The 27,670-nt window shown below is 46.8% G+C and overlaps 2 protein-coding genes and 1 non-coding gene across 14 annotated transcripts; 1 reads left to right on the forward strand and 2 right to left on the reverse strand.

Annotated features, from left to right (window-relative positions):
* The first annotated feature begins 19 nt into the window (after positions 1 to 19).
* Positions 20 to 11,944, forward strand: Zfp692 (zinc finger protein 692). 4 transcript variants are annotated; one of them, XM_087571733.1, is made up of 12 exons: positions 20 to 92; positions 4,390 to 4,577; positions 4,797 to 4,828; positions 5,576 to 5,839; positions 6,034 to 6,082; positions 6,174 to 6,317; positions 6,593 to 6,811; positions 6,895 to 6,972; positions 7,057 to 7,135; positions 8,161 to 8,275; positions 10,722 to 10,821; positions 10,931 to 11,944. In XM_087571733.1, the coding sequence occupies exons 2-12, from the start codon at positions 4,402 to 4,404 to the stop codon at positions 11,274 to 11,276; spliced, it is 1,602 nt and encodes a 533-aa protein (XP_087427859.1). In that variant the 5' UTR covers positions 20 to 92; positions 4,390 to 4,401; the 3' UTR covers positions 11,277 to 11,944. The 4 variants fall into 4 exon arrangements, with proteins under 4 accessions (XP_087427859.1, XP_087427860.1, NP_001386521.1 ...); XM_087571734.1 differs by lacking the exon at positions 20 to 92 and adding an exon at positions 356 to 581; NM_001399592.1 differs by lacking the exon at positions 20 to 92 and adding an exon at positions 3,880 to 4,067.
* Positions 145 to 250, reverse strand: Trnal-caa1 (transfer RNA leucine (anticodon CAA) 1). Its single transcript has 2 exons — positions 213 to 250; positions 145 to 190 (listed from the first exon to the last, which is right to left on the reverse strand). It is a non-coding gene; the product is annotated as a tRNA-Leu (tRNA).
* Zfp672 (zinc finger protein 672) lies at positions 11,923 to 27,505 on the reverse strand. 9 transcript variants are annotated; one of them, XM_087571740.1, is made up of 4 exons: positions 19,708 to 20,197; positions 19,456 to 19,586; positions 16,235 to 16,496; positions 11,923 to 14,383 (listed from the first exon to the last, which is right to left on the reverse strand). In XM_087571740.1, the coding sequence occupies exon 4, from the start codon at positions 14,340 to 14,342 to the stop codon at positions 12,936 to 12,938; it is 1,407 nt and encodes a 468-aa protein (XP_087427866.1). In that variant the 5' UTR covers positions 14,343 to 14,383; positions 16,235 to 16,496; positions 19,456 to 19,586; positions 19,708 to 20,197; the 3' UTR covers positions 11,923 to 12,935.
* Between the last annotated feature and the right edge of the window lie 165 nt (positions 27,506 to 27,670).

The following is a 27,670-nucleotide window of genomic DNA, read 5'->3' on the forward strand; positions in this document are numbered from 1 at the left end:
GAATCAGCAACGAGGCACCAGGCAATCAAGCGACTGGATGCCGGAGAGGACGCGATAACGCTGGGAGCAGTGAGGAATCTTGCAGGCGAGGGGTGAGTTCCTGAGCGGAAAAAAAATAAAAAGAGGAAAAGGCAAAAAGAGCTGTGTCAGAAGTGGGATTCGAACCCACGCCTCCATTCGGAGACCAGAACACCCGTAGGTAAGGCTTGCACCTTGAGTCTGGCGCCTTAGACCACTCGGCCATCCTGACACCCGACTGTAGAGCTCGTCTAACTCGTTCTAGTGGCTGTGCTGAGCTTGCGCTGCAGTCGACACTGTCTCTAATCTTAGGCATAGGAACTGCTGGCTCCTTGACTCTCTTGAAGAAGATTCGAGGCCAGCGCTGGACAGAGTTCCACGCAGTCTCTGCCTGTAAGCTCAGAAACGCATTTCTGGGAGAGGATTACAGCACTGAGGTCATAGAGCAGTAGCCGAGACCGCACAGTAACTCTTACTCCCCTGCAAATGCACTCAGCGTTCGGGGGACTGCGGGAGGACAGGCTGGGGGCTCTGCGTTAACTGCTCGGAGCGAGCTGAGTTAGGTGAGTGTAGCTCAAGGTGCGACCGTGGCGGTCCGACCCTGAGTGCTTTACCTTGCAAAGGGAAGGCCACGCACTGCCCTGCAGAACAGTCCTGGACCTTCCTCTGAGACCACTCGTCCTTCCCGTTTTTCGCTCTCCCCTCAACTTCTTTCTTCATCCTTTTCTCCCTTCTTCCTCCACTTAACCCCAACCTTCCCTTTGCCCTGGTGAGCTGATGAAGGAGACCATAAATACAGCTATGCAACCAGCGAGGGAAACAAACAAACAAAAACAAAAACCCAAACCGAGCAAAACAAAACACAAAGCTATGAAAGGTGGAGGGGTCAGAATTGTTGAGGAGGGCGATTTTCTTTTGATAAAACATTTCTCAAAAACTAATATATACAGGCACGAGGTGGAAGCTCTGGGATTGGTTCAGTGTTACCCTTAGCCGCTCAGTGAGTTCTGGAAACACGAGAATTCATCTCTAAAAGGAAATAAAGAAGCAAAACAACACATGAACCATGCAATCATAATATATGTTATATGAATGATGCTAAGGAAAAATATCCTGCCCTTGTTCAAATGGAGAGGAAAAGCTATTCTATTCAGATTATTGAAGAAGCAGAAACAGACCGTTTAGATGTAGCAAAGACAGCTGGGGGGTTTGTAGCCAGGGAAACGGTGGCCAGAGTGAGTGGCAAGTTCTAAAGAGCAGATGTCAAGGGTGCTAAACAAACCACACAGAATCCTTCCGAAAACCAAGTCAAAGACTTAGACATCAGAGGTGAGGGATGATGAACTTGATGTACGACAACATGCTGTCTTTCAGTGCGGGGTTGATTGAGGGACTTCTCCAGGGACTAATCAGAGAGGCAGGTGGGGGCCAAGGTTCAGGCCTGGTCAAAGGCAGGCCCCAGAGGAGCTTAACTAAAAGTTGGTTAATGATGGATTTGCAGGAGGTTAAAAACCACACAGAGGAGAGTTTGAAGAGCTCTTAAAAAATAGCCCACATAGCTATTATTTCATATTTATTTATATAAAAATAAATGACTGAATAAATAATGCATGATGTAAAGAAATTGCCAATGGATGGGGTAAGTTCAGGTCCCCAGTGTGATAAACCATGACGCTTGACATTATGGCTTCTTTTGGAAGCTTTTTTCCCTGCAGAGAATAAAATCTTGTTCTCTTTTCTTTTCTTGCCTGTCTGTCTGTTTTGTCTTTTCTTTTTTCTTTCTTTCTTTTTTTTTTTTTTTGGAAACAGATCTCTCTACATAGCCCTGGATGTCCTGGAATTCACTTTGTAGGTGAGGCTGGCCTTGAACTCACAAGAGATCTTCCTGCCTCTACCTGAGTGCTGGGATCAAAGGTGTGGGACACTGTATCTGGTGACCATGCCTAGCTGCAGTAAACAAAATTCTTAATTTAAAAAAAAAAAATTATGTGGGGTGTGTCTGTGTGAAAGTTGGTGGACACAAGTGCAGATACCCTCAGAGTCCAGGAAAGGGTGTTGGATCCCCTAGGGTTGGAGTTACAAGTGGCTGTGACCTGTTTGATGTGAAGTCTGGCAACCAGCTCTGGTTGTCCACAGGCGCAGTAAACACACTTAACTATTAATCCATTTTTTTCAAGTCTTATGAAGATAAGTCTTTTTAAATTTCACTTGATTGGTTGATTGAGTCATGGTCTCACTCTATAGCCCTGGGCAGCTTAGAACTTGATATGTAGATCAGGCTGGCCTGGAGCGCATATGAATCCTTTTACCTCTGCCTCTTAGGTGCTGTGATTAAGGTGTGCACCACCAGCTGTAGTGATCATCTTTAAAAATAAAAATTACTTTGTGTGTATGTATCTTGTGTATGTGTGCCATGCCATGTTTGTGGAGACCTGAGGACAACTTTGTGGGGACCATTTGCCCCTTCCACCCTTGTGGTGGGTTCTAGGGATTAAATGGAGGCGCCAGACTTGCTCAACAAGGGCCTTTCTCTGATGAGATACCTCAACAGCCTACGGTGACTGACCTATTGTATGCTAAAACATAGTTTCCCCAAACATCCATGTTCTAACTACTGGAATATGTGAAAGTTGCTTTTTGTAGCAAACACTTTGCAGATATAATTGTTTGAGGTGTTGAAATGGGGGGTAATCCTCTGGGTTACTCAAGTGAATTATGTGTTTGAAAAAGGAAGAGGAAGGCTTGCACTAAAATGAGGCCATGTGGCTATGGAGTCAGAAGCTGATGTGATATGGCCAGAAGTCACGGAATGCTAGTTATCATTGGAAGATAGAAAAGGCAACGAGAAGATTTTTTCTTAGAGCTCTCACTAGACATGTAGCCCTGTTTAGCACTTTGGTGCTGACCTTTTGACTCCAAAACTGAAAGGGAGTAAATTTCTGCTGTTTTGAGTTGTCAAGTTTGTAGTGATTTGCTACAGAAAACAGTCAATAGTGCAAGTGGCTTGGAGTGAGGTTTGAGCCCCCAGGATGTTCACTGTTGACATCCTTGTGCCAGGCACTACAGTAAATTCTTTATATGCATGAAGTGTATTAACCGAGTTAACCATGAGAGTCAGCTGGGCAGTCAAAGGAGTTTGGAATCCCAAAAGGGTAGCCAGAAGCATCAATCAATAGGCAATCTAATTATACCACCCCCAAGAGCATATCTAAAAGACAGGCTTGCCGGGGACCTGAGCCTGTACATTCCATCTTTTGATAATACAGAAGGATCTAAGAGAGAAGAGGAGCCCACAAAGAGGCAGGAAACCGGGAGTAGACGAAGCCTGAGAGTGAAGCTGACAAGAAAGTGAGATGAATGTGTGGCAGAGGAGGAGAGAGCTACACTCTTTTTCATTCTAGGGCAGAGGGGCAACAGAATTGGTCACTTCATTTAGCAGCAGAGAGATGTAGGCCTGTACTGTATCCCAGCACTTTAAAAGTGGAGGCAGGAGTTCAAGGTTACCTTGGCTACATAGTGAATTGGAGACCAGCTTGAATTACATGAGACCTTGTCTCAAGCAAGTCAAAAAAACAAAAAAGTGCCATTGGCAAGCGCCGTTGCGGTCACTTGATGGAAATAACTCCAGTGTGCACAAAGTCTAGACATCTTGTGTGGATGCTAACAGGTTATGAGCTGCAGCTGGAAGGGTGGTCTAGCAGTTCAGAAAGGGCTCTAGTTGGCTTCAGCTGGCGGATGCTGCAGCTAGCGTTTGCTTGGTGGCAACTGAGAGCCAGAAATGTTAACAGAAGGAGCGTTGTGAGGACCAGAGCTAACTACAATTCCCGGTAGGCTTTGCACGGGGGCTCCCGGCGCGCAGGCGTAGGCAGCTGTCTTCCCGCTCCAAGTGCAGGCCGCAGCCTCCCAACGCCGAGGGGGACGGTTTCCTCTTAAAGGAGAAATAGCGGCGGTGCGCGCGGTGGGCCCCGGCCCTTCTGTGGCTTTCGAGCCCGCACGCGGGTCCGGGAGGCGCAGGCGCAGTCTGGGCAAAGGCGGGTTGGGGAGTGCAGGTAAGACCCCACGAGGGTTGGCCCGGTGCTCTGGCAGTGCTGGGTGGGCTTCCCCTGCATGGGAGGCAATGAGAAGGCCGAGGCGCGGCTGCCTGCAGACCTGGCCGCCTCCAGACAAGGAGTGCAAGTTTCCAGTCGAGGTCTTTTCCCTTGCCTGCAACCCCTGTGCTCCAAGGGTCCACTCTGGCTCTAAGAAGGGGTGGCTGGATCCGAGAGCCGCGAGCGCTGCGGAGCCACTATGGTCTGGTCCCCATTCATTGCAGACAGAGCGGGGGCTGTGTCTGTCCCGAACGCCCCGACGACAGCACGTTCCCCCTCGCAGGCCCGGGCGCATATGGCCTCTCCGGTGGCAGACGCATCCCGCCGGCGGCGGGAGAAGCGCAGGCAGCTGGACGCGCGCCGCAGCAAGTGCCGCATTCGGCTGGGCGGCCACATGGAACAGTGGTGCCTCCTCAAGGAGCGGCTGGGGTTCTCCCTGCACTCGCAGCTCGCCAAGTTCCTGTTGGACCGGTTAGGGGCCGAGAGGGACTGGGGCGGGCACCGAAGTACAGCCCTAAGCCGGTTCCTACTACCTTGGGTTTCCCGTTTGGGCAGGGTGGGCCTGCTCCTCCCCTCACAGCCCCAGCGAATGGGAGGTCTGTAGGGTTGGCCGCTTAAATGTGTGACTGCCAGGACACAGGGTGGCTGGCTTCCTAGGCTCTGAGCTGACACCAAGCTCTTCTCTGGCAGGTACACTTCTTCAGGCTGTGTCCTCTGTGCAGGTAGGTAAAAGATGTTAACAGGTAGTGGCAGCTCCCAGAAACTTATGCCCCAAGAGAACTGGATCAGAAGCCCTTACTGGGCTTGGGAAGAGGACAAGCCTGAAATAAGCTTGCTGCAATGCAGCGGCCTTTGGGAAGGGGGCTTTGTCTTAGGACCTTTGGGTGTGTGTGTCCAGGCTCTAAACAAAAACAGAACAACAAACAAACAACTGTGTATCTAGGATGAAAACAAAAACAAGACCCCACAATTCCTCAGGGGGTGAAGCGATGTCTGGGTAGTGTGCTGCTCTTGCAGAGGACCCAAATGCCTTCCTAGCACTCATGGCAGGGGGCTCACGACTATGACTCCAGCTGCATGGAGATCCAACACCCCTGGCCTCCAGGAGCCCTTCACTCATGTGCACACATCCACTCACAGATACATTAAGCTAATTAAAAATAAAATATTTTTAGAAGAATGCCTACCAAAAAAAAAAAAAAAAAAGAGATGACTCAGCAGTTAAGAGCACTGACTGTTCTTCCCAAGGTTCAGTTCCCCACAACCACATGGTGGCTCACAACCATCTGTAGTGAAATCTTATGCACTCTTCTGTTGTGTTTGAAGACAGCTACAGTGTACTCATATAAATAAAATAAATCTTAAAAAATGATTAGAAGAAAACAAAAACAAATGATGTTTAGATGGCCTGAATGGTTTTCTGGGTGAAGGGTTTCCATCCTTGCATGACTGCCTCATCTTATCTCCAGGTCCAGAGCCTGTACCTCAAAAGGGTCTGCAGTATCTGGTGCTCCTGTCTCATACACACAGTCGGGAATGCAGCCTAGTGCCTGGGCTTCGAGGGCCTGGAGGTGGAGAGGGGGAGCTTGTGTGGGAGTGCTCAGCAGGCCACACATTCTCCTGGGAACCTTCTTTGATTCCTACACCTTCAGAAGTGCCTAAGCAGGCCCCTCTTACACACACTACTGAGAGAACCTGGTGCTCAGAGGCCAGGAGGAAGCAGGAAGCTGAAGGTGAGTGACTGAAGAAGTGCTGTGGAGAAAGAAAAACACCTTCCGACCTTTTCTGATTCAGACTGGTTTATAAAAAGCATCTTTTAATCTGTTAATAAGAATACATTTGTGAAAAGTACTACCAAGCAAACCAGGATGCCTTTGGGAAGATCTTTGAGTGTAGGCCTCCTCTTATGACCTTCTTGTGCCAACAGGCTTGGAATGTGAGCATCGAGAGAGGACTCAAGAAACCAGGCTCTCCAGGTGAGGGCAGGAAGTGAGGGACAGGACAGACCTGCACAGGGAGTGGGCGTGAGGTGGCAGTTTCTCAGGTTTGTCTTTCTTGAGCTTGCAGGAGAGTAGAGCCTCCATTGGAGACAGACCCATCCGTAGGAGAGGATCAGGTTGTGGAAGAGGAGGAGGAGGAAGAAGAGGAGGAGGAAGAAGAAGAGCTGCTCAGTGATGCCAGCCCATGGACCTACAGCTCCTCCCCAGATGAGCCAGTTGGGATTGAGGGAGGATGTGGAACAGATTGAGAGAGGGAGGAGGCAGCGGGTCACAGACTTCAGAGATGTGCCGGCTAGAGGGATGGTCTTGTTGCATGGTGGGCAGGACAGATGCTGAGGAAAGTGAACTTTAGCCTTTGAATTGGGGATGTGGAAAGGGATAAACTAAGTCTCGGGGAGGCTAAGAGTAAGAGAGTGGGTTGTGGGAGTTGGAGTTTTTCTACTTAGGGGTTAGAGGTGACTAATGCTCTCCTGCTTCTCTTTCCAGCAGTGAACCAGATGTCCCTAGGCCACCTCCATCCCCTGTTACCCACACACCTAAGGAGGGAGAGATCCCACCAGTACCTGCAACTCTGCCCACTCCTTGTGCTGTTCTTGCCTCTTTGGGTTCTACAGCTGCTTTGACATCAGATACTGAGGTGCAGATGGAACTCAGCAGGACCTCTCAGGTGCCTGCAGAGCTGCAAATGACTGAGTCTCTGGACAGGTAACCCGATGGCTGAAACAGGGCAGGGGTGTCCTGGGATGTGTCACCCTTGAGGCCCTTGGCTCCTTCTTTGCTACCCATAGCCCTGGGAGTCAGGCCCAGTCTGCTCCGAATCCGACTTGTGATGAGGATACTGCCCAGATTGGGCTCAGGAGAATTAGGTAGGACTGGGGAGATGGGACTCTGGGGAGGGTCAGGAGTGAGGCAGAGCAGACAGGAATCCTGCTCCCATTCTCCTCCCCTAGGAAAGCCGCCAAGAGAGAGCTGATGCCCTGTGACTTCCCTGGCTGTGGAAGGATCTTCTCCAACCGGCAGTATTTGAATGTGAGGGACACAGGTTGAGGCCTGTGTGGCCACTGGGGTTGGGGTGGAAGCTGAGGGAAAGACACCCCGGGCTGAGGTGTAAATGTAGCTCAGTTATAGTGCAATTGTCTAGCGTGTGCAAGGCAACACATACAGCCTTTGTAGAAGGAAAGGCTCATGTTTCACAGTTATTAAGGGCTTCTGACCTCAAGTGTAGGGAGGGCCAGAGGGATGGTAAAGTGTAGGTGGTCAGGGTACACCTAAGAAGAGCAGGTCAGACGAGCCATTTATGTACAGACTGCAGCAGCTGCTCTAGCTAACCGTGGAAACAGGATTAGAATGCAGGAGCCATCCGGTACCACCCATAATCCATGATGTGACCAGATCACATAAGAAGGGCTTATTCACTGGGAAGTTCATGTACTGTACTGCCAGGTAGTGTAGCTCAGTGGTAGAGCACTTATCTGTCATATGCCAGGTTCTGGATCAGAACCCCAAACTGAAAAGAGAAAATAGAAAAATAGTCAAGAAACCCCAAAAGAACCCCTTTTTCCTCAACAGTGCTCTACTTTGAGAGCCTCTGAGGCCTATGTATTCCCAAAGCAGATTTAGGGGAAAACCCCACACTGGTATGTATGTATTAATAGCTGTAGCAAGAGACTGAGGCACATATTAATGTGGGTTATCTTGCTCACATAAACCATATTCTGTCCCTGACGGACAAGGTTGGATAAATGACGAGTGTTACTTGGAGTGACATTTTATACAGGAACCTCTGTGGACATTGCATTGATGGTGTTCGAGGAAGCGAGTGAGTGGGCATCCAGTGGGGCCAGGTGAGGGCAGTTAATGGTCAGGGTGGTAGGATAGCTGTGCTTCTTAGAGCATAGGTGAGGATGCGGCCAGAATGGTGACCCAGACGATGATAGAACTGTGGTGGAGAAACACAGGTGGATGAGGAACCTGCCTACTCACCCAGTTCCAGCCAGTCTCCCTGGGAAGGCAGCCATCCTTTTGCCTCTTCTCTATTGTCACCCACTTCCTAGCACCACAAGAAGTACCAGCATATCCACCAGAAGTCGTTTTGCTGCCCTGAGCCGGCTTGTGGGAAGTCCTTCAACTTTAAAAAGCACCTGAAGGAGCATGTGAAACTACACAGCGGTGCGTGGTGGGATGCCCCTCCAGCCACCCTGGGGAGGACCCAAATCCTTTGGTCCCTGTGCACCTTAAAAGTCCTTGCCTGCCTGAGGTTGTTACTAGGTTCTTGGTAGCCTGACCTTAGTGAAATGCCTACTCCATGTAGGGGCCATGAAGAGATGGGAAAGCAGGGGAGAGTGGAGAGCAGGAAGGACAACTTGCTTATGTGGTAAAAAAAAAAAAAAAAAAAAAAAAAAAAAAAAAAAAAAGCCTTGCAGGCAAAATCCTTGTGAAGTGAGGAATGTAGGGCAATACATGTGTGAAGCATCTACGTGATCCATGATCCATCAATGGGAAGGAGGCCTCCAAGATCACAGTAAGGATGATGTGGTTTCTACTTTGAGATGAGACCCTTGTGAGGTCTTCTAAGGTGGACAGATAGCTGACTTTCAGCGATGGCTTTAGCAGCTATGGAGGAGAGTTGGGGACTGTAGATGAGTAGAAAAGGGGGTATACTGATGTGATGACTGGGGCTTGCCGCTTAGAGTTGGTGAGCAATGGTTGAGCCTTTTAGCAAGTGAAAATGGCTGTGTGCAAAGGGTGAATGAGCCACAGGTGAGACACAGGTGGGGGACGGGGTGAGGGGTGAGACACTCAGAAGATTTCAGGCTGGGCAGTTGGATAAAAACTGATTAGTCCCTGAAAGCAAGGAAGGGGTCACCAGGTAGGAATTTGGGTTAATACATGTTAATTAGTGTCAAGGTTCGAGTATGGGCTTTATAGATTGAGCAGATATCTGCCATTAGATTAGCATGTGGGTAGTGTTTGGAGCCATGGGGCTGGGGAATGACTGCACAGGTGGGGGGGGGGGAGGGAGAGATTGATGTGGTGCTCTTAGAGAGCAGGCCTGGGGGAAAGAGAGAAAGGCAAAGAAAGTGGTACTTGAGGAGGCAAGTGTAGAAAATGCTCCAGGAAGGAAGGAGGACAGGTTGACAAGAGCTGCAGGCCAAGGAAAGGATGGGGGACCAGATAACATGACAGTGTGATGAGCTCTGCTGTGGGGATGACACAGCCACAGTGGTGTGGGTTCAAGGCAAGCCTAGCTGAGGAAGTGGGAGATGCTGTAGTTTTGCTCTGCCGATGAGACAACAAGGAGTAAGGTCTTAGGTGGAAAGCTAAAAGCTTAAGGTGCAGACTAGGAAGGGAAGGCTTACCGTCACCAGGGTGGGTGGAGTTTGATGAGAAAGAGATGAATTCTGAGAGACATGGTGGAGACATCCACATATTCATATATATGGGCAGGAGAACTTAACTGGTGGATCTGGGGCAAAGAAAGCTGTACTGGGGATGCCAGAGACAGCCAGGACTCTGGACAGTGGGCATTGCAGAGTGTCAGTGGGAGGGAAGACCATGGGGAGAATTGAGTACCCATGCCTATCTTCTAGCAGGCCAGGAGATATGTTTGTCCTGAGATCGGCTTTTCCCTGGCTAGTCCTGCTAAGGAGCATGATAATGTGAATGAAATCCATAAAGGCAGTTGTGAAAATGGAGCTGAAGGGGAAGGGGCTATGAGGAGATAGTAGGGATGATGGGTGGTGGCCTGCAATCATCAGATTGTCACAGCACAAAAAGGCAGGAGGTCCTGGTTGGAGCCTGGCAGCACAGTACTTGGTAGTGATACCCGAGCAGAGTTGGGGGAATAAAGTGATGAGGAGATGGGTACAGTGGTGCTGAGTGACAGCAAAGCAGCTGGCAGGTATAGAGGACTTGATGTCAGAGCTTGTGGTGTGAGGGGAGTGGATGGAGATGAAGAGTCTGCAGATGTGTTACATGATGACCAGATCTTCAGAGAGCTGCTGAGAGTCTGAAGGGTACCAGGAGAAGCAAGGAGAAGGTTTCTGCTGTAGGCCTTTAGGTTTAGTGGCATAGGAGAAACCACAGCAGCCTGAGAGCTGTTGTAAGGATGCATGGTAGCAAGTGCTGTTGGATCTAGGAAGTTCAGTAAAAGGAGAGAGAATACTGGCCACTTGCAGACATGGCACTTGTGGCTGGTGGACCATGCACCTGGATGGAGGAGTCTTGGGGGTGGGTGGGGAGGGTAATCATTGAGGCTTGTTACTGAAACTCTAACTTCTGACTCTAGGCTTATGTGTGGCAGCTACTTGGTACTTCCTATCCACACAAGGCTCTAGGTCTCTATTCATTACTCCTTTGACAGAGACCCAGTTCAAGGCCCCAGATAGGGGACTGTGTATGCCTGTGCCCCAGGAGCTAGAGACAAAAAGTGACAAGAATGCAGTTTTGGATGCCCCATTGTCTATCTCACCCAATTTTAGGATCAATGAGGTATAGGAGGTCCATATGCCTATTAGGACCCAAGACTCCTGAACCCCAGTACTGACATCAGCTATTGGGAGTTGTGGGCTAAAGTCTGAAGACAGGTAACTGAGTATCCTTTGTGTGCCTACAGATGCCAGGGACTACATCTGTGAATTCTGTGCCCGATCTTTCCGCACTAGCAGCAACCTTGTCATCCACAGACGGATCCACACGGGAGAGAAGCCCCTGCAGTGAGTGCCAGGGGCCATGGAGGGAGTGATTATCTGGCAGGCAGGGAGTGGGCAGCAGAACCTCCAGGGAGGTGAAGGTGGACCGAGGCTCCTTCCTGTCTGGCTCCAGGTGTGAGATATGTGGATTTACTTGCCGCCAGAAGGCCTCCCTAAACTGGCACCGACGCAAGCATGCAGAGACTGCAGCTGCCCTGCGCTTCCCCTGTGAATTCTGTGGCAAGCGCTTCGAGAAGCCAGACAGTGTGGTAGCTCACTGTAGCAAAAGCCACCCAGCCCTGCTCCCAGTACAGGAGTCACCTGGCTCTCTGGGGTCTAGTCCCAGCATTTCTGCCCCTGAACCCCTGCAATCTCCCGAGGGGACTAGCTTCTCTACCTCTTATGACTCTAATCCTGCCCCCTCAACATCCATCTCTTCACCTGGGGTGCCAGCCCCCAGGAACACAGAGAAAAGTTAGGTGGTAGTTCCCAGGGACTAGGATATTTGAGTGCATTTGAGGGTAGGGCATCACTGGGCTCCAGATACCAGGCTTTAGCCTTTAAGGAAATAATAAATATTTTACACAAGTGTATGCTGTGGTGCTCCAGATAGAAGAATCTGGAAGTCTTTTGAAAACAGGTTAGTGTATGCCAGAATGCAGCAGAAGCTGACCCACTCACATGCCCAGTTTCTTCTAGACTCACGCTTACAGACCTTCCCTGTAGAGTGTAAACATCTGCCTTGGCCTAGGTGCAGGCTAGACAAGGAGGCAGATGACCCTGTCCTGTCTAGCATTTGCCTCTGGTTAGGCCCTGCAGTTTGGCCTTCTGGTATAGAACTGAGCTCACAAGAAAATAGCTAGTCTACAATGGATGGATTTTTTTGAGATAATTGGATTGTGGATCATGACTTGTCAATGTGTTAATCCTTTGATAAGTTCATAGCTGAGGGCTATTGGGCAGTGAGGCCACAGTGTCTGGGGAAGTGCTTTTGAAGAGTAATCTTCCCTGTATCCTTCCCATATGTCCTTTCCCCAGAGTAGGCAGCTTATGTCTTTCTGATTTGGTTTAGGCTCAATTAAGTGGAGCCAGTTGACATTGGAGTGACACTATTGAAACCATGAGTCAAAATAAACCTTTAAGTTGATTTTCTTAGGCATTTTGTCACAGCAATGAAGAAACCATCACCAAAAGGGAAGAGAACTTGGAACTCATTTTGACAAAGGGGCTCTTGGTGTCACAAACCCAAGCAAGTAACAATATCACCAGCTATAAGCAGTCATTGGTCAATTCCAGGCTTTGCATCTTGCTATTGCCCAGGACTTCAGGTAACTTTTCTTGGGCCTTGAAGCTTCATCTGGAAATATTTTGTTTCACACACTATCACTGGGCTTTATGGACCCAGTCTTCTGGGTCCCAAGATAAACATTTCCTACCTGGCTAGAGGAAGCTGTCCTCAGAACCATTTATTGAAAAAAGAATTTTACACTGTGTGTGTGTACATGTACCACAGTATGTATGTGGATTCAAGGGATCAAATTCAGGTTGTCTGCAGGTACCTTTACCTGCCTAACCATCTTGCTGGACTCTAGAGGCATACTGTCAAAGGATATATGGATGGCTAAGCTGAAGACTCTGCCTACTTACATGTATGCTGGTTACCTCTGCAAGGGAGAAACTTGCCGCAGATCTTGGTCCTTTAATGAAGGGAGCTATTCCATTCTCCCGTACTGCTTGTATGTTAACCTCTGCAACTATGTCTCAAAGCAAGAGAAAGCAGTAGAGATTAACAGGCAGAAAAGAAGAGACCTGACTGACCAAGTATGTTGCCTGAAGAGGCAGGCAGTAAAGATAGCTAGAGCTCAGGCCTACATAATAGAGAGTAGAGTGGCAGGAACAGAACACAAGCACCTGGGCTGTCTTGCATAGGGCTGTGATGTCAGTTCCCTAACTCTTAGTACTCAGAGTTGGGGAATACAAGGATGGATGATAGAAGAGTTGGTGGGGATTTCCATTTAGAGACAAGGCAAGCTAGGTGAACGGCTAGCAACAATGCAATAATAGCAGGTCTGGCTTTCCAAACCATCTGAGCTTTTCTTTGGGACTGAATGTGCACCCAGCCACCTTCTGGAGCCCTCTTAACAAGTTTCCTGAAACGTGGATACTAAGAGCCCTGATTTCTCCTGTTCTGTTGGCCCTGTGAGAGTGAGAGAAGGACCTATTGTCATCTCAGTGACTACAGTGGTGGTGGTAGTAGCTGCCATTGCAGCTGCTCGAGCCCTTCTGTGGGACCGCTGGTGCTGTGATAGTGACCGGCCATGGCTAAAGAATTTGCCACACTCTGTGCACTCCGCTGTCCGCTCACCTAGGTGTGTCTTTCTGTGCAGTGCAAGCTTGGAGGCAACACTGAACGATTTGCCACACTCTGGGCACTTGTGTGGTTTATGGCCTGCATGGTTTCGTAAATGTACATTGAGGTTGGAAATGCAGGTGAATCGCTTGCCACACAGCTCACAGTGGTAGGGCTTTTCCCCTGTGTGTGTGCGCAGGTGTTTGGTGAGGTCCGAGCGGTCTGTGAAGCCCCGGCCACACTCTGGGCACGGGAAGGGCCTCTCCCCTGTGTGGCTGCGCTGGTGCACTACAAGATCATATCGCTGTCCAAAGCCCTTGCCACAAGTGGCGCATATGTGCGGTCGTTCACCCTGGTGGCTGCGCTGGTGACGCAGCAGTGTGGAGCTCTCGCTGAAACAGCGTCCGCAGTCGTTACAAGCATATGGTTTCTCCCCAGTGTGTGTTCGCTGGTGCCGTACAAGTGTGGCACTCTCTAAGAAACCCTTGCCACACTCAGGGCACTTGAAAGGCTTTTCCCCAGAGTGCCTCTGGAGGTGTCTTGTGAGTGTGGAACTCTTGCTGAAGCTCTTACCACACACGCCACATCGATGGGCCTCGGCGCCAGGGTCACTGAGGCTGGGGACCACATGGATGCGGGAATGGTTCCGCAGCCCTGCACTGCTATGGAAGGCCCGTGGGCACTGTGTACAGTGATAGAGTGTGCTGGGAGCAGGGGCAGTGGCAATGGTGGTCTCAGGGGGGTGTGCCCGTGCCAGGTGGAAAGGAAGAGCGCTCTGCCGAAAAGAGCGGGCACACAGAGGGCAGCGGTGGGGTTTCTCAGGTGGGTGCTGGCGAACTCGATGCAGCAGCAGTGCAGAGACATGAGGGAAGCGACGGCCACAGAGGCGGCAAGGGCAGGTGGAGCTGCGCCTTCGGTGTGTCCCCAGGTGCAGATCCAGCAGGCTGCTGTGACTGAAGCTCTGGCCACACTCACTGCAGATATAGAGGGTCTGGCCAGCATGGGTCCACCTGTGCACACGTAGGTCTGAGGCTCGAGCACAGCGTTCGCCACACTCCAAACAGCGGAAACGCTTATCACCACCATGGGCACGTTCGTGCCTCAGCAGCACTGCACTATACTGAAAGCTCTTGCCACACACACTGCAGGAATAAGGTCTTTCCCGGGTTGCAGCCACACCAGGTGCTGTGAACATGGTGTCTGTCTTTCTCAGTCAATAATTTGTAGTTTTAAAGCCTGGAAAGTAGCAAAGGGGAAAGGCGGTGGCCTTGAAAACTGCTCTTCAGATTCTTGGGTTTCTTCTTTCAAGAGCATATACCCTGGCTGTTCAAAAGGCAGGCTACAGCTGGGCTCATTATTGTGATCCCTGCAGGGAAGTCACCCCGAGTTCAGCACTGACTGCAACAACTTTGGCTGGGGACACAGAAAAGGCACCTTGAATTCTCTAGGTCTGTAATATATTAGCCAGTCTAGCTCTCAAGAGAGGAAACCCACATGAGTCCCAGAAATTCAGAGGGGTGTCTCTGAAGTGCCTGGAAAGGCAAGGGGGACAGATCAGGCAGGTATGGATTCCAAGGTCCTTATGTGTTTCTTTGTTAGAACTAGGAACCCTCAACATTGCTGGAGAGGCCAAGAGAGAAGTGCCTGACTTTTTTTTTTTTTTTTTATGTGATTTAAGTCCCTAGGGAATTAACTTGCTATCCCTCCTTGGCCATCTCCTAATGTATCACAGGTGGGAATCCCTTATCTACCAGAAAATAGGTCTGACACATATGCCGATCCAATGGGTGACACAGCTACACTGATCTAAGGACCATACCTCATACCGGGTATCCTGGGCTTGTGATAGATCCCAGGCCCTGAGGGAGTCATCACTAATCAAGTTAACCAGGTAAGAGATCAGTCAGCCTTTGTTTTTATAGCCATGACACGTCACACACCGTCTAGTGGAGTATGCTCTCAGATCATCATGAAAACAAAACAAAATGGCAATAGTCATATTCTTGTGGGAAATGAAAATGTTTCATGCCCAGCACATTGACTGAAGAAGAACCTTTGTCTGGGCTTCTACCTTCTGTATGTAAGTGGAAGCAAGTGGATGAAACCATGGCTAACAGTAAACTTGAGGTGTGAGCTTAGGATCTGTTCATCCATGTCCACCAGGGATATGCACCTTTGGTACCTTTTTTCTGGATGAAGAACAGATTTTCTTCTTCTTTTTTTTTTTTTTTTTTTTTAATTTTGAGACAGGGTCTATTTATGTAGTATTGGCCGTCTTGGAACTCATTCTGTAGACCAGGCTGGTCTCAAACTCAAAAAATGTACCTGCCTTTGCCTCCTGAGTGCTGGGATTACAGGCATGTACTACCATGTCCAGAGACCCACTTGTCTCTGAGTGCTAGGATTAAAAGCACACCCAGCCAGAGGAAAGTATTTCTGAAATGGTATTTTCAAATATTAAAACCAAGGGAGAATAGAGGCATGAGTTACAATTTGCTACTCATTTTAACTGTGATACTACTCTACTTTTTATGTGTTTCTCCCAACCCCATTCTGGACAGTTTTAAATCCCAGACATCTTATTTAAAGTTGATTTTTCAAACCCTGCTAAGTAGAGGCACCTTTGCAGCCAAAGAGCTGACTTTAGAGTAGTTAGCTCTGAATTCTTAGGGGCAGCTTTCTATTTTTAACTTAATTTTAATATTTATCTTATTTTTATGTGTATGCATGTTTCTCTGTAAGGATATATGCACAAGAGTACAGGTAGGCACCCACAGAGACTAGAATGGGGCATCAGGTCCTCTGGAACTGGAGTTACAGGCAGTTCTGAGCCACCTGAAGTGATTGGGAACTGAACTTGGATCCTATGCAAGTGCAGTATGTACTGTTATCTGCTGAGTCACCTCTCCAGCCCCTTCATTTTATTTTTGAGTCACGGTCTCATTTTGTTGCCTTGGCTTGCTTTGAACTCACAGAGAACTGCCTGCCTCTACCTTCCAAGTGCTGATTGTTTAAGGATTGTTTGCCTTCATGAAACTAAAACCCAGTGGCTGATTTCAAATGCATAAGAGCAATGGTCTGACTCACCTGAGGTAGTGGGAGGCTGGCATCTCTCAGCCCATGCTTCTGGGAGCTCACCTTCTTCTAGGCCAGTGCTTCCCAGGGAACTTGCCCAAGGAAAGTAACCCAAAGGCATAACAAGTATGCGCATATAAAAGGCAAGTAAGGTCAGATTTCATCTCTTCCTAGAACAGAGTGTAGGGGGCAAGCTTGCTGCTTGGCTTTTTCATGTCTCTTCCTTACCTCACCCCATTACATTGGCAAATAGGTCCATGCCTGGGGTAGAAACCTGGAAAAAAAAATAATGCTTAGAACACTTAGAAATCATCCTAAATATCATCACTCCGAGAGTGAATCTTGAAGTGTTATATAACCACCATATTTTAGTGTGGCAAAAGGTTAAAGGGTAATTACATGGGATAAGCACCAGGTCCTGACTGTTGAATACTTTACTATTTTAGCATCTTTCACGCATACTTTATTACAACAGCAAGTCAGTATTAAAATGAACCACAATTCAGTACATTTATTAACAATCAATTGTGCAAATCCAGTCAGCTTCTCTCTGGGTGTCTGTTCTGCCATACCAGTATTTCTTGGGTAGGATGAGAAGCTCAAGTAGGGGTCAGAGGATATCCATCTTGAAGCCAGAGTTAGGTAAACTTGTTTACCAAATAGGAATGAAAGTGATCATAACTGCCTGGAGCTGTGCTTTCTAAAAGCTAAATGTAGCAGCTAAGCATTTGGAAGTGCTGTGATGCTCAAATGCACTTACTTATTTAAACCTTTTAGCATGAGAATGATAAGCCAAACACCTCATCAACAGAGTTTAGGGGGTAGGGACGACCTAGGCTGTTTTCTAGTGTGTACAAGGCCCTGGATGCAATCCCTAGCATTACATACACACACATAAAAACTTAATATGATAAATATGGTTAACATTTTATTTCTACTGGAGCAATCACACAGATACCTTCCAAGTTCTGAAACAACTTAGAGGATTATTAGTCTACCTCAGGGTCCCCAAGAGGGCTGCTCTTGGAACAAAGTTGCTGAATTCATCTGAGCATTAGAACTTTACTAAGCTTGGAGGGCCATTCCCCGAATCTCTCCAGGCTCTAGTTTCCTAACCATCCCTTCCAAAGGATATGACTCACTTTTCTAGAAAACAGGTCCCTGTGATGCCCATCTAGGAGACATTGTTGGAACTTGGGCTGTGACTGCAACACTTCCTCATTGCTAATCTGAGTAAGCCATCGCTACTGTCGTGAGCATTAATACATGACTCTACATATTTGGGTGACCCTTTTATGATCCAACAGTCCTTTGAGGTGGTGGCTGTCCTTTACCTCTCCCGTCTCCCATGTAACCTGAGGGTCCTTAAGGACTTGTCTAGTTATACTGAAAGCATGCAGGTGTGTCTACTGACAAGAAAGATGGCTGGACTTGCATTTCTTCAGGTCCTGGAGACTCAGCTTGTGTGTGCTACATTAATCTTAAGTCCCTTGCCCAGTAAATGGAACTTAAATGAGGGGACAGGAACTTGGAGGTAGGAATGAGGAGTGTGGCTCTCCAGGGAAAGTGACTTTTCTGTTGGATTCTTCCTAACTCTAGGAAGCTAAGAGATGCTATTGTCCCTGAGATTCTATGACCCCTGAAATCAGGTAGAGTTCTTTCTGGATAGTATGTGAGTAGAAAGATTTATGACCAGCATGACATATTGAGGAAGCCGGCAGGAGTAGGAGTGATAACTGCCTCCACCTCAAGAACTGTGTCTGATGGTGATTCAAATACAAATCGAACATTTTCATTCCACAAAGATTGTGAAATCTGTGAAAGGGTAGAAATTAGTGTGTAGGTACAAGAAGATTCACACAGCAAGAGCTTATCTTCTATCCTTCTGGGCAAGACTGAAGTACAGAATGGCCAGGAATCCTGGAGCAGAAAAAACATGGAAGAATGGACTACAGTCTCTCTAGGCCTTCCAATGAGTTGGGCATAACATACTCTACACTGTAGGGAATGATGTATAATCATGTGTCAGTTAACAACCCTGAAAATGCGGACCTGTCATTGTGACTATCACAGAAATTACTTACATAAACTCAGTTATGACATTATAGGTGATCGAATCTTATGGGATCACCAACATACAAACAGACTAAAATGCTGCTTTGTGGTAAGTGGCTGTGTTAGCTCTTTCAAATCTGTTCTCTATGGTTACATCCACCAAATACATTATATATAATTTGCCCTGGATAACTGAGTTAGGATCACAACCTGGGAAAGCCACACTATGCTGAAGATTCTGTGGAGTGGTTAGAACATGCTTGGTTATGAAGACTTGGAATGCTGCAGATGGAGGGCCTGAATCATCCTGTGTCCTTTCCAGACCTATAAAAGCCTTTTCCCACCCACCTCTGCATCTGATCTGAGAACCTTAAGAGTGTATCAATTCAGGAGACTTATCTTCAACTCACTCAGCAGCTAAGTATGACTAGATAGCATCTAAAGCCTATAGCATCGGCTGGTAAGATTTTAAGAGAGCTTGCTGTTCTTGCAAAGGACCAAACTTTGGTTGGTTCTCAGCACCAACGTAGGATGGCTTACAAGTACCTGCAACTGCAGCTCCATGGGACCTGTTGCTTTCTTCTGACCTCTGTGGTTGAGTGCACTCATACACATGCCCAAACACATACACATAAATAAATCTTAAACCAAAACCAGGTCTCCTACCCCTTTTGTTGGCAGGGTTTTCTCATCTGCTACCTGTACTTTAGGTCATAGTTTCTTTGGAGACAAGGTCTTCAAGCTGTCCTCAATCTTGCTACCTGAATTACCGCAGCTAATAACATGATAGAGGAATTTGTTCCTTAAGATTTTGTTTATAAAAACAAAACACAACACCCAAAAAACTCTTCCAAAGATCACCTTCCTGTCTACCCAGTCTCATCTCACAGCACTCAAGCATCTGAGGCAGGAAGTCTGGTAGAGGTGATAAATTTATCTTGGATATCTTTATCTTTAATTATCTTAACAGTCATTTATCTCACATCTCTGTATCTAACAGTCTTTTGTACCACCAGGTAAAACTTTTGGAAGACATTAACTTAAACCACTAACCTCCACTAACCTGAAAGCTAAGACTATAATTACATAGGTATACCAGGCACCCCCCCCCCCAATTCTGCTGCAGCCTGCACACATCTCATATTACTTTGGGGGAGCTTCATTTTATGTTGACAAACCTGCTTAGAGGAACCAGAAAGGCAAGCATCCAAATTCTAGTTCTTCCATGACTAAATGTGTGACCTTGAGAACTTAGGCTGCCTGTACCTGCAGCCTGGGATAACTCAATACAGGAAACCATAACAGTTTTCTATGAAAAGAGAAAGGTCAAAGCAGTCATAAACCTGAGAACTGAAGTTGTTCGGTACTTGCGATTTACTCTGCAGGGCCGCCCTTATTTAGGCAGACCCCGAGTCAGGGGCATAACTTACTGGACGACTTCCATTACACTACAGCCTGCCAGATCTTTCTGGCTTTCTCGCTCCGCCCCAAGAATCCTTTCCCACCGCGAAGGCACGCACACGCCGGCCTGCCTTAGCCACAGGCAGGCGCCGGCGCCCGAATGACGCGAGACTGTGGGGCGCTGAGGCAAGACGGCGCGCAGCACACGCTTCCCCGGGGTCTCCAGAAGCTGTCACTACAGGCCGGAGGCTGTCATCGCCCCTTGACCCACTCAGTCAGGCGGGCGACTTCCCGGCTGAGCGGCCGGACAGCACCGCCGGCCTGGAACAACCTGCGCAGGCGCAGTGGCCCGCCGCCCTCCCGTCGGGGGTCCCTCGACCCCGGGTTGAGAGGAGACGGCGGCCGCTGAGGGCCGCGGCCCCTCCCGCCCTGCCTTGAGGCCCTCAGCCCCCTCACCAGTTGCCGGAGGGCCGCTCCGAGCCGCGTTCACCTCAATGCGTTGCGGACAGCGCTTGGCTCAGCGCGCGGAGGAAGGGGCGGGTGCAGTGCAGGGCGGGCCCAGAAGGCAGCACGCTGATTGGCTCACTCTATCAGCAGGGTCGCCACAGCCGTCGCTGGTTGCTGTGGCACCGAGCCTGCGCAAGCGTACTATTGACCTGCCCTGGCGGAGGGCGGAGTTAACACGGTGAGCCCACAGTGTCGCTGGCCAGGCTTAGCTAACCTGTTTCGGGTGTCCACGCGTGGGCCCCTTTCTGCCACGAGCCCAGTGCCACCTTGAGTCGAGTCAGGGCCGTAGCAGGCTACTTGAGGGAGACCAGTGGCACTCATTCGTCAAATTAGTGTCTTTCTATACAGTGAGGTCAGACCGGATGCTCACTGTCTTGATTAATCTTCCCCATAGATTAATGACCTGTCCAGGTTCACTGCCAGGGACAGCGATAGTCTTGTTCTGCTGACCAGCTCCCAACCTTTCAGAGCAAGGGTTTCCAACTAGCTCCTGCAGTTTAGAATGCCCAACTCAAAACCAGAAACCTGCTGGTGAGCAGCTCAGTTGACAGTCGACTGTTGGACTAGCCGAGACCCGGAATTTACTAGTACCACACGAAACATTGGTGGTACGCAGACTAGATAATTCAAATACTCCAGAAGTGAATGCATCGGGAGCAGGAATTCAAGGTTATCCCGTGCCTCCGCAATTCCTAGCCAGCATAGATCCTGAGACTGTATTGTTTAGTTTTGTCAATTAGGATATCAAAACACCTGAGAATACAGTCTCAAAGAGAATTATATGGGTTGAGTTGACCCGTGGTTAACCTGGGATACATTTTTATAATTGGGTTAAGTGAGGTGGAAGGCCCGCCCACTCCGAATGTGGGAGGTACCATTTCATGGATTAGGCTCTGCACTGTTCCAGTGTTTGGAGGCGATTGAGAGAGAGCATGCGTCCATTTGCTCCTTGTTCATGACTATGGATGCGGAGCAACCACTTGTCCTAAGTTTCTGCTGCTGAGACTCCTCCGCAGTAATCAATGGACTATAACCTAGAGTTGTAGGCTAAAATAAGTCTTGCTCCATTTAGTCAGGGTGTTTTACTACAGCAACCGACATTAAACTACCTGTTAAGACCGTTGTTGAAGCAACAAAAGTGTAACTTAAAAAGTTTGTGTGTGACTCATTTTTTGGTAAGGTATATAAATTATTTGACTTTATAATATACACTGAGAACTGATAGTGCCTTCAAGTTACTTTTAAAAAAATTTATTCACTTTATATCACAATTATCAGTCCCTCTCCTCCCAGAACCCCCTTCACACAGATCCTCCCCCATCATTCCCCCCCCCTCTCCTGAGCAACTTATTTTGTAACAACTTCACAGTTTACTTTTTTAGATGACAACAGATTGATATGTCACACAGATGTATATGTATGTACATGTAGGTTCAGCTTTATGGTGGTTTCCTGGGTGTTATTTTCTAGGGGCAGACAGTGAAACCGGCACCATCAGATGTTACATGTGGTTGTGGTGATGAGTAAAAGACAGTGATTACTGAGCTGCTAACCTGTCATTTGCAGAAAAGGTAGGCTTTGTTTTGAGACAGGGTCTCACTATGCAGCCCTGGCTGGCCTGGAATTTGCTACATATACTAGTGTGGCTCCAAACTCAGAGATCCACTTGCCTCTGCCTCCCAGTGGGACTAAAGATGTGACCACCATGCCCTGCAATTAAGATACGTATTATCTGATGATTAAAGGCATTTCCACACCTCAGTCCAAACCCACACATTGCCTGCTGGGTTTTAGGTCCTCCATGTTGTACAGGCAGCTGAGATATTTAAGGACCCAAACCTTGCTTTTTATTTTCCTGTCAATTAATTTTCATAATGAAAGTAAATATAGCTCCTTGTTTATTATTTTCATCCTATCATGGTTTCCAGCCTCAAAAGAAAACACAGCCTTGGGACTGTGAAGATCTTAGTTTATAGAGGTTCTTATGTACAGACCTTACAGCCTGAGTTTGATCCCCAGATCTTACAAGGTATCAGCTGAGAATCATCCCTTAAAAGTTGTCCTCCAATCTCCATACATGTGTACACACAGCAAAATAAATAAGAATTAAACAGAACTCCAGAGACAAATTACACATGAAGGGCAGTTATTTAGTGAAAAGTGGACAGCTGACTACATTTTTGTGAAGGTACTCTGCTTAATTTGCAGGGAATTCATGCAAGGTTTCTAAGACTATGACTCGAAAGGCATTAAATTAGGTGTTTCTCAAGGATTGTGTTGTAATAGAAGTGGAAAACTTCATTTTGTATACCTTCCTTGTCTCTTCTCAGTTACTACATCACCTGCCAATCTTCAAATGGAATGCAGAGTGCAATCTGACATTCAAGTTAAAGAAACGATTTGATTGTGTCTGATTCATAGGTCCTATCTTCCTAGAGACACTTATTCTTTAACTTATGGTCACACCTTATTGATGCCAGCAGCTACATTTGAGCAACTATTTTCAAGAATGAAGCCCAGTTAGAGTAAAATTAGAACCAAAACCTTAGGAGCACCTGAGAACTGAAGTTATTTCACTGAATCAGCTATTTATGTATTGGGTCTATCCCACTAGTTTTGTTACCTTCTTTAATTTTTAAATCAAAAAAATCATACTTTAATTATTAGTGACTATAAACCTGGGACCTGTTGCATAATTAGAATTATTATGCAAAATGTTTTTGCTTATATATGCTAGCAGACATCATCTAAATTATGTATGAACACCCACCCTTTTTGTTAGTGTTTTGTATTTACTGGCCCAAAATGATAGTTCTTCATCTACTGTGGACCAGAGAAGATAAGGGTTAGATTCTGGCTATAGAGCATGCTGAGTGGAGCAGGGCAAGAGTTCTAGAAAGTGGAGTGGGTAAAGATTTTGGGAGTTAACAAATCAGGGAATCTCTCTCAATAGGATGAGAAGTGAATGCAGACCCTTACAAATGCTAGGCAAAGACTATCACAGAGCTACAAGCTCAACTTTCTATAAGCTTTTACTGGGGCTGCTGTGTCTGCACATGGCTAGGTAATAGAATATAAATAGAACATCACATGTCCCATCTCATACCCAGGAGAAAGGCAGAACCAGAGGCATCATGTGAGTCCTAGAATGTCGGCTTGCTGTTACTACTGTGTAAGGGCAGAGTCCAGTTTTATTCATCATGCTACTACATCACTAGCTTTCCCATTATATGTTTCGATTTTGGTTCCACATACAAAGCAAGTTGGCCTCCTGCCTCTAGTTCTTTTCCAAATAACTTCACAGTGGTCAGCTGACAGTTTTCCCATGGTAGAAAGAACCAAGTACAGCGAAGTGAAATATAATCTAGAACTAGAACAGAAAGACAGGATTAATTAAGTCCTGAATTGCAGACCTCAGTTTTTTACAGAATGAAGATTTTAATTAAGCTCAAGTTATTAATGGAAAGGCATATCAAAATAGATTTCAGGAAATTAAAGAAAATAAGCAACTAACACCATTACAAATAAACATCAACAAGTGATTCTAATGACTCTGTAACTATCTTTGAAATTAAGGCAGTCATCTTTTTTGGAAAGATTAACTATGTCTATGTGCATGAGTGCATTGAGTCCCCTAAAGCTGCAGTTACAGGAAATTGTGAGCTTCTTCCCACGGACTGCTAGGAACTCAATCATGTTCTCTGGAAGCACAGCGTGCTACTCTTAATTGCTGAGCCGTCTCTCCAGATCTTAGATAGTAATCTTACTAAGGTAATGGCAATGCTTAGAAAGGGTAAGCAAGAGGGTCACAGCAGTCCTAGGCCCAGAGTACAGTAGAGCATCTAAAAACTGCCCGGCCTGCTACTGCTCCACATCCAGTGCCTCTTCTGCGCCTGGCCTGATACTGCCATGCTCTCTGTCTTTAATGCTTTTAAAAGATAATTTTTTAGTTAAAAAAAGTATGCATACATGTATGTGCAGCACATGCAGGCAGTGCCTGAGGAGACCAGAAAAGGGAGATGGATCCCTTAGAACCCGTGCTACAGAAGATTGTGTGCTGGAAATTGAAGTCAGGTCCTCAAATAGCAAATCTGGTTGTCAGGCTTGTACAGCAACTCCACTGAGCCTCTTACCTCTCACCAGGATCTTTGCTTTCATCCTTTATTTTCTCACAACCCTAAACTATCTTCATTGAGAACTAGTTTTGGTTTGTTTTTTTCTTTTTGCTCAGGCCTGTAATCCCAGCACTCGACTAGAGAGGTGGATCTCAAGTTCCAGGATAGCCAGAGCTATACATGAGCCTGTCTCAAAAAAACAAAAACAAAACAAAAAAACCCACCCCAAATAAAAAGGTTTTAAAACTATTAATTATAAAATTAATAATTATTATTTAATTAATTATAAGTAACAATAAGTAGGTTTTTGGGGGTTGGAGAAATGGCTCAATGGAAAGAGTACTTGCTCCTGCAGAGGACCTGGATTTGGTACCCAGTACCCATATGATGGCTCAAAACATCCCTACCTCAGTTCTAGAAGGCACCATGTCTCCTTTTAACCTCTGAGGGTACCAGACATGCATGTGGTACACATACACACATGCAGGCAAAACACTCAAACACCTAAACAAATCTAAAACTAAGAATTTTGAAACTAAAATTTCCAATTTTTGCAGTGCTACGGACTGAACTCAGAACCTTGCACATATAGACAAGTTCTGAGCTGTATTCCCACCCTCCATTTTAAATTTTTAACTTCTTTTTCTGTTTTGGAGACGGTATCACACAGTTGCCTAGTGTGACACTTTTCCTGCCTTACTCTCCTTCAGTGATGGGATAACAGGTGTGTACCACTAACCTAGTTCTTTCTTTTTACATCAGTGTATGTGTGCATGTGTGCATGTGTGCTGACTCACAGTAGCCAGCCCTCTCCTTCCACCACTTGGGTTCCAGCGATCCAACTCTGGCTGTCTGATTTGGCAGAAGGTGCCTTTTAATTGTTGAACAATCTCCCCAGTCTATCCCTTTTTATATTGTTATTTCTGAAGGTGTGTTTATGGGGGGGTGGTTAAATGAAGGGCCTCAGGCATGCTAAGCAAACCTCCATCAGTGGACTAAATCCCCAACCTTTAAGTAGTTTATTCACAGGGTTAGAATGGAAGGGAAGAACTAAGAACTGAAGAACTCATGGTGCCTAATGTTTCCATCCAAACTCCTGTACTAAGAGATTAACAAATCCTAGCAGGGTTTCTAGAACCAATGGTCTTGTTCCTAGGATGACCCAGCCCCATGCTACACGGAAACTGAGAAAGCTAAGCACTGCCAGGAGAAAGTACTGTGTATTTTGAGAAACTCCAGGGAATAACCTCCTTTTCTTAGAGCACTTACTAAAAAGGGCCTACAAATTTGACTCCTTCCTTTATCCCTTTAAGTTAGTGTATGTATTCTTCCTTTTTAGGAGTGCCCTTCTCAAGAAGCCAAGGGCCATACATCTTTGCAATGCAGTCATTAGGAAAGACAGGGCCTTCATGTCCTAGTCTTGGAGAAACAAAAAAAGATTCTTTGGTCTAACTTTTGCTAGGCCTATCAGTACACTATCTTGTTAAACCTAGTTTTAATGAAGAACTTTGTGAAGTGAGTTTACCAAGACCACTCCTCTATCAATCAGGCATGTCAGGCTCCCAATACACAAGCCTTCCAGGACTGTCTTCCACAAAAATCTAGTTAGGTTGGCTTAGCCAGCCCCCTTTACCCTACTTTTCCCTTATATCAAAGTTTCATCCACTATCCCCCCAACACTGACCTTTGGTTATAAATTTTCCTCATGTCTATACTCTAGTTCGAGTTCAATCTCTCCCCTACTGTACAGGCTCCTATATCTAGCTGTACAATCCTTTATACCAGGGTTCTTAACCTGTAGCTTGTGACCCTTTGGGGGAGGAGGTCACATACCATACCTGATATCATACCTGAATATCAGATATTTCCATTATAATTCATAACAGTAGCAAAATTAGTTATGAAGTAGCAATGAAATGATTTTGCAGTTAGGAACTGTATTTTAAAGGGTTGCAGAAGTAGGAAGTTGAAAACCACTGTTTATACAGTCTTCCTTATTGTTCTTTGACAATCCACAGAATATTTTTAAACATAACTGCTAACTAGAAACATGCTGGCTTTATAGCATCGACAGTTGAAGCCTGCTTCTCTGGCATTGCCTCCCTGGCATAACTGTAGCCATTTTGCTTCATGCCTGCCAGCCACCTCATATTTGCTGATCCTGAAATTAGCTTGATGGCTGACACAGAGAATAGTTTGGCTCTGATCCAGGTCTAGTTGAGCACATATCTTGTTATGTTCAGAGGTTTGTTATATTTTTGAGGACCTTTTTTTCTTGCAAATTCTCCAATCGTAGCCTTTACTCAGAGCCAAGCAAAGATAAAGATCAGCTTGAACTGTTATGTCTAAACTACTTTGAAATAAATTGGAAAAAGGTCAATCACCCTATTGCCATCCCCGCACACGCTTGTCATTATGGTTTTCTGCCTATATAATCTGACCCTGAACAACGTTCACGATCCTAGCGTTCAGTTCCAGAGCCTAAGCTGCTTCTATCGGCCTTAGGGTGTGTGTTCAATAAACTATCCCTGTCTTGAGATTAATGTTCCTGTGGGTTTTGGGGCGATTCCTGAACCCTGTGATCAGCTCTGGAATTCCTTTCACTTCAGACTATGGAACCCCGTTTTCCTTCATTCTCATTCCTGTAAAACACCTAAAGGCCCCTACACAAATAGGAACGCAGCAATTGACTAAACAGAATCTTTTCTTCACTGCTTTACTAAACATGGATTATGTTCGACAGAACCTAATGGAAAGAGAATTTGGCTCAGATAACGTGCTTCATCTACAGGGAAAAGCCCCGAGTCCGTTAGACATTTGTACCAAGCAAGCACCTCACCCTGCAGGTCTGCCCATGGCCTCGGTCCGTTTTGCATTGTCATACATAGCACTGACATCCAGACCACCCATTAATGGAATAGGAGTGATACACTGGGCGAAGTTCGAGCCTCCTTCTCCTCTTGGAAAGTGAGCTAACAGTGAGATCCTAAGCATTCACGGCCGTAGCCGTCGCCCCGTAAGGCCTGCTACTTAGCCAGAGAGATGGCGCCCGCTGCAAGTCTCGGGAAAGGTTCACCCACCTGTAGTGACCTAGAGTCCGCCGGCTTCATTGAACCGGGGGGTAAAAATCACCTTTGATAAACGACTTTTTGTTTCTGTTAGTAATAACCAGAACGGAGAGCAGAGACCGCCGAAACCGGAATCCACGTCACTTCCGGTTCGTCCCAGGCAGTGAATGTTCACAGCCCCGCCCTTGTTCCTTATGCAAAGATGGCTGCTCTCTTGTACGACACTATTGCTAGCATTTCTCGAATTTGGAGGGACTACCGATCTCCATCACCTGCTGTTGTTCTCTTCAGAAACTCATACG

This window comes from Rattus norvegicus, chromosome 10, assembly GCF_021556685.1.
Source record: "Rattus norvegicus strain SHRSP/BbbUtx chromosome 10, alternate assembly SHRSP_T2T, whole genome shotgun sequence".
NCBI lineage: Eukaryota > Metazoa > Chordata > Mammalia > Rodentia > Muridae > Rattus > Rattus norvegicus.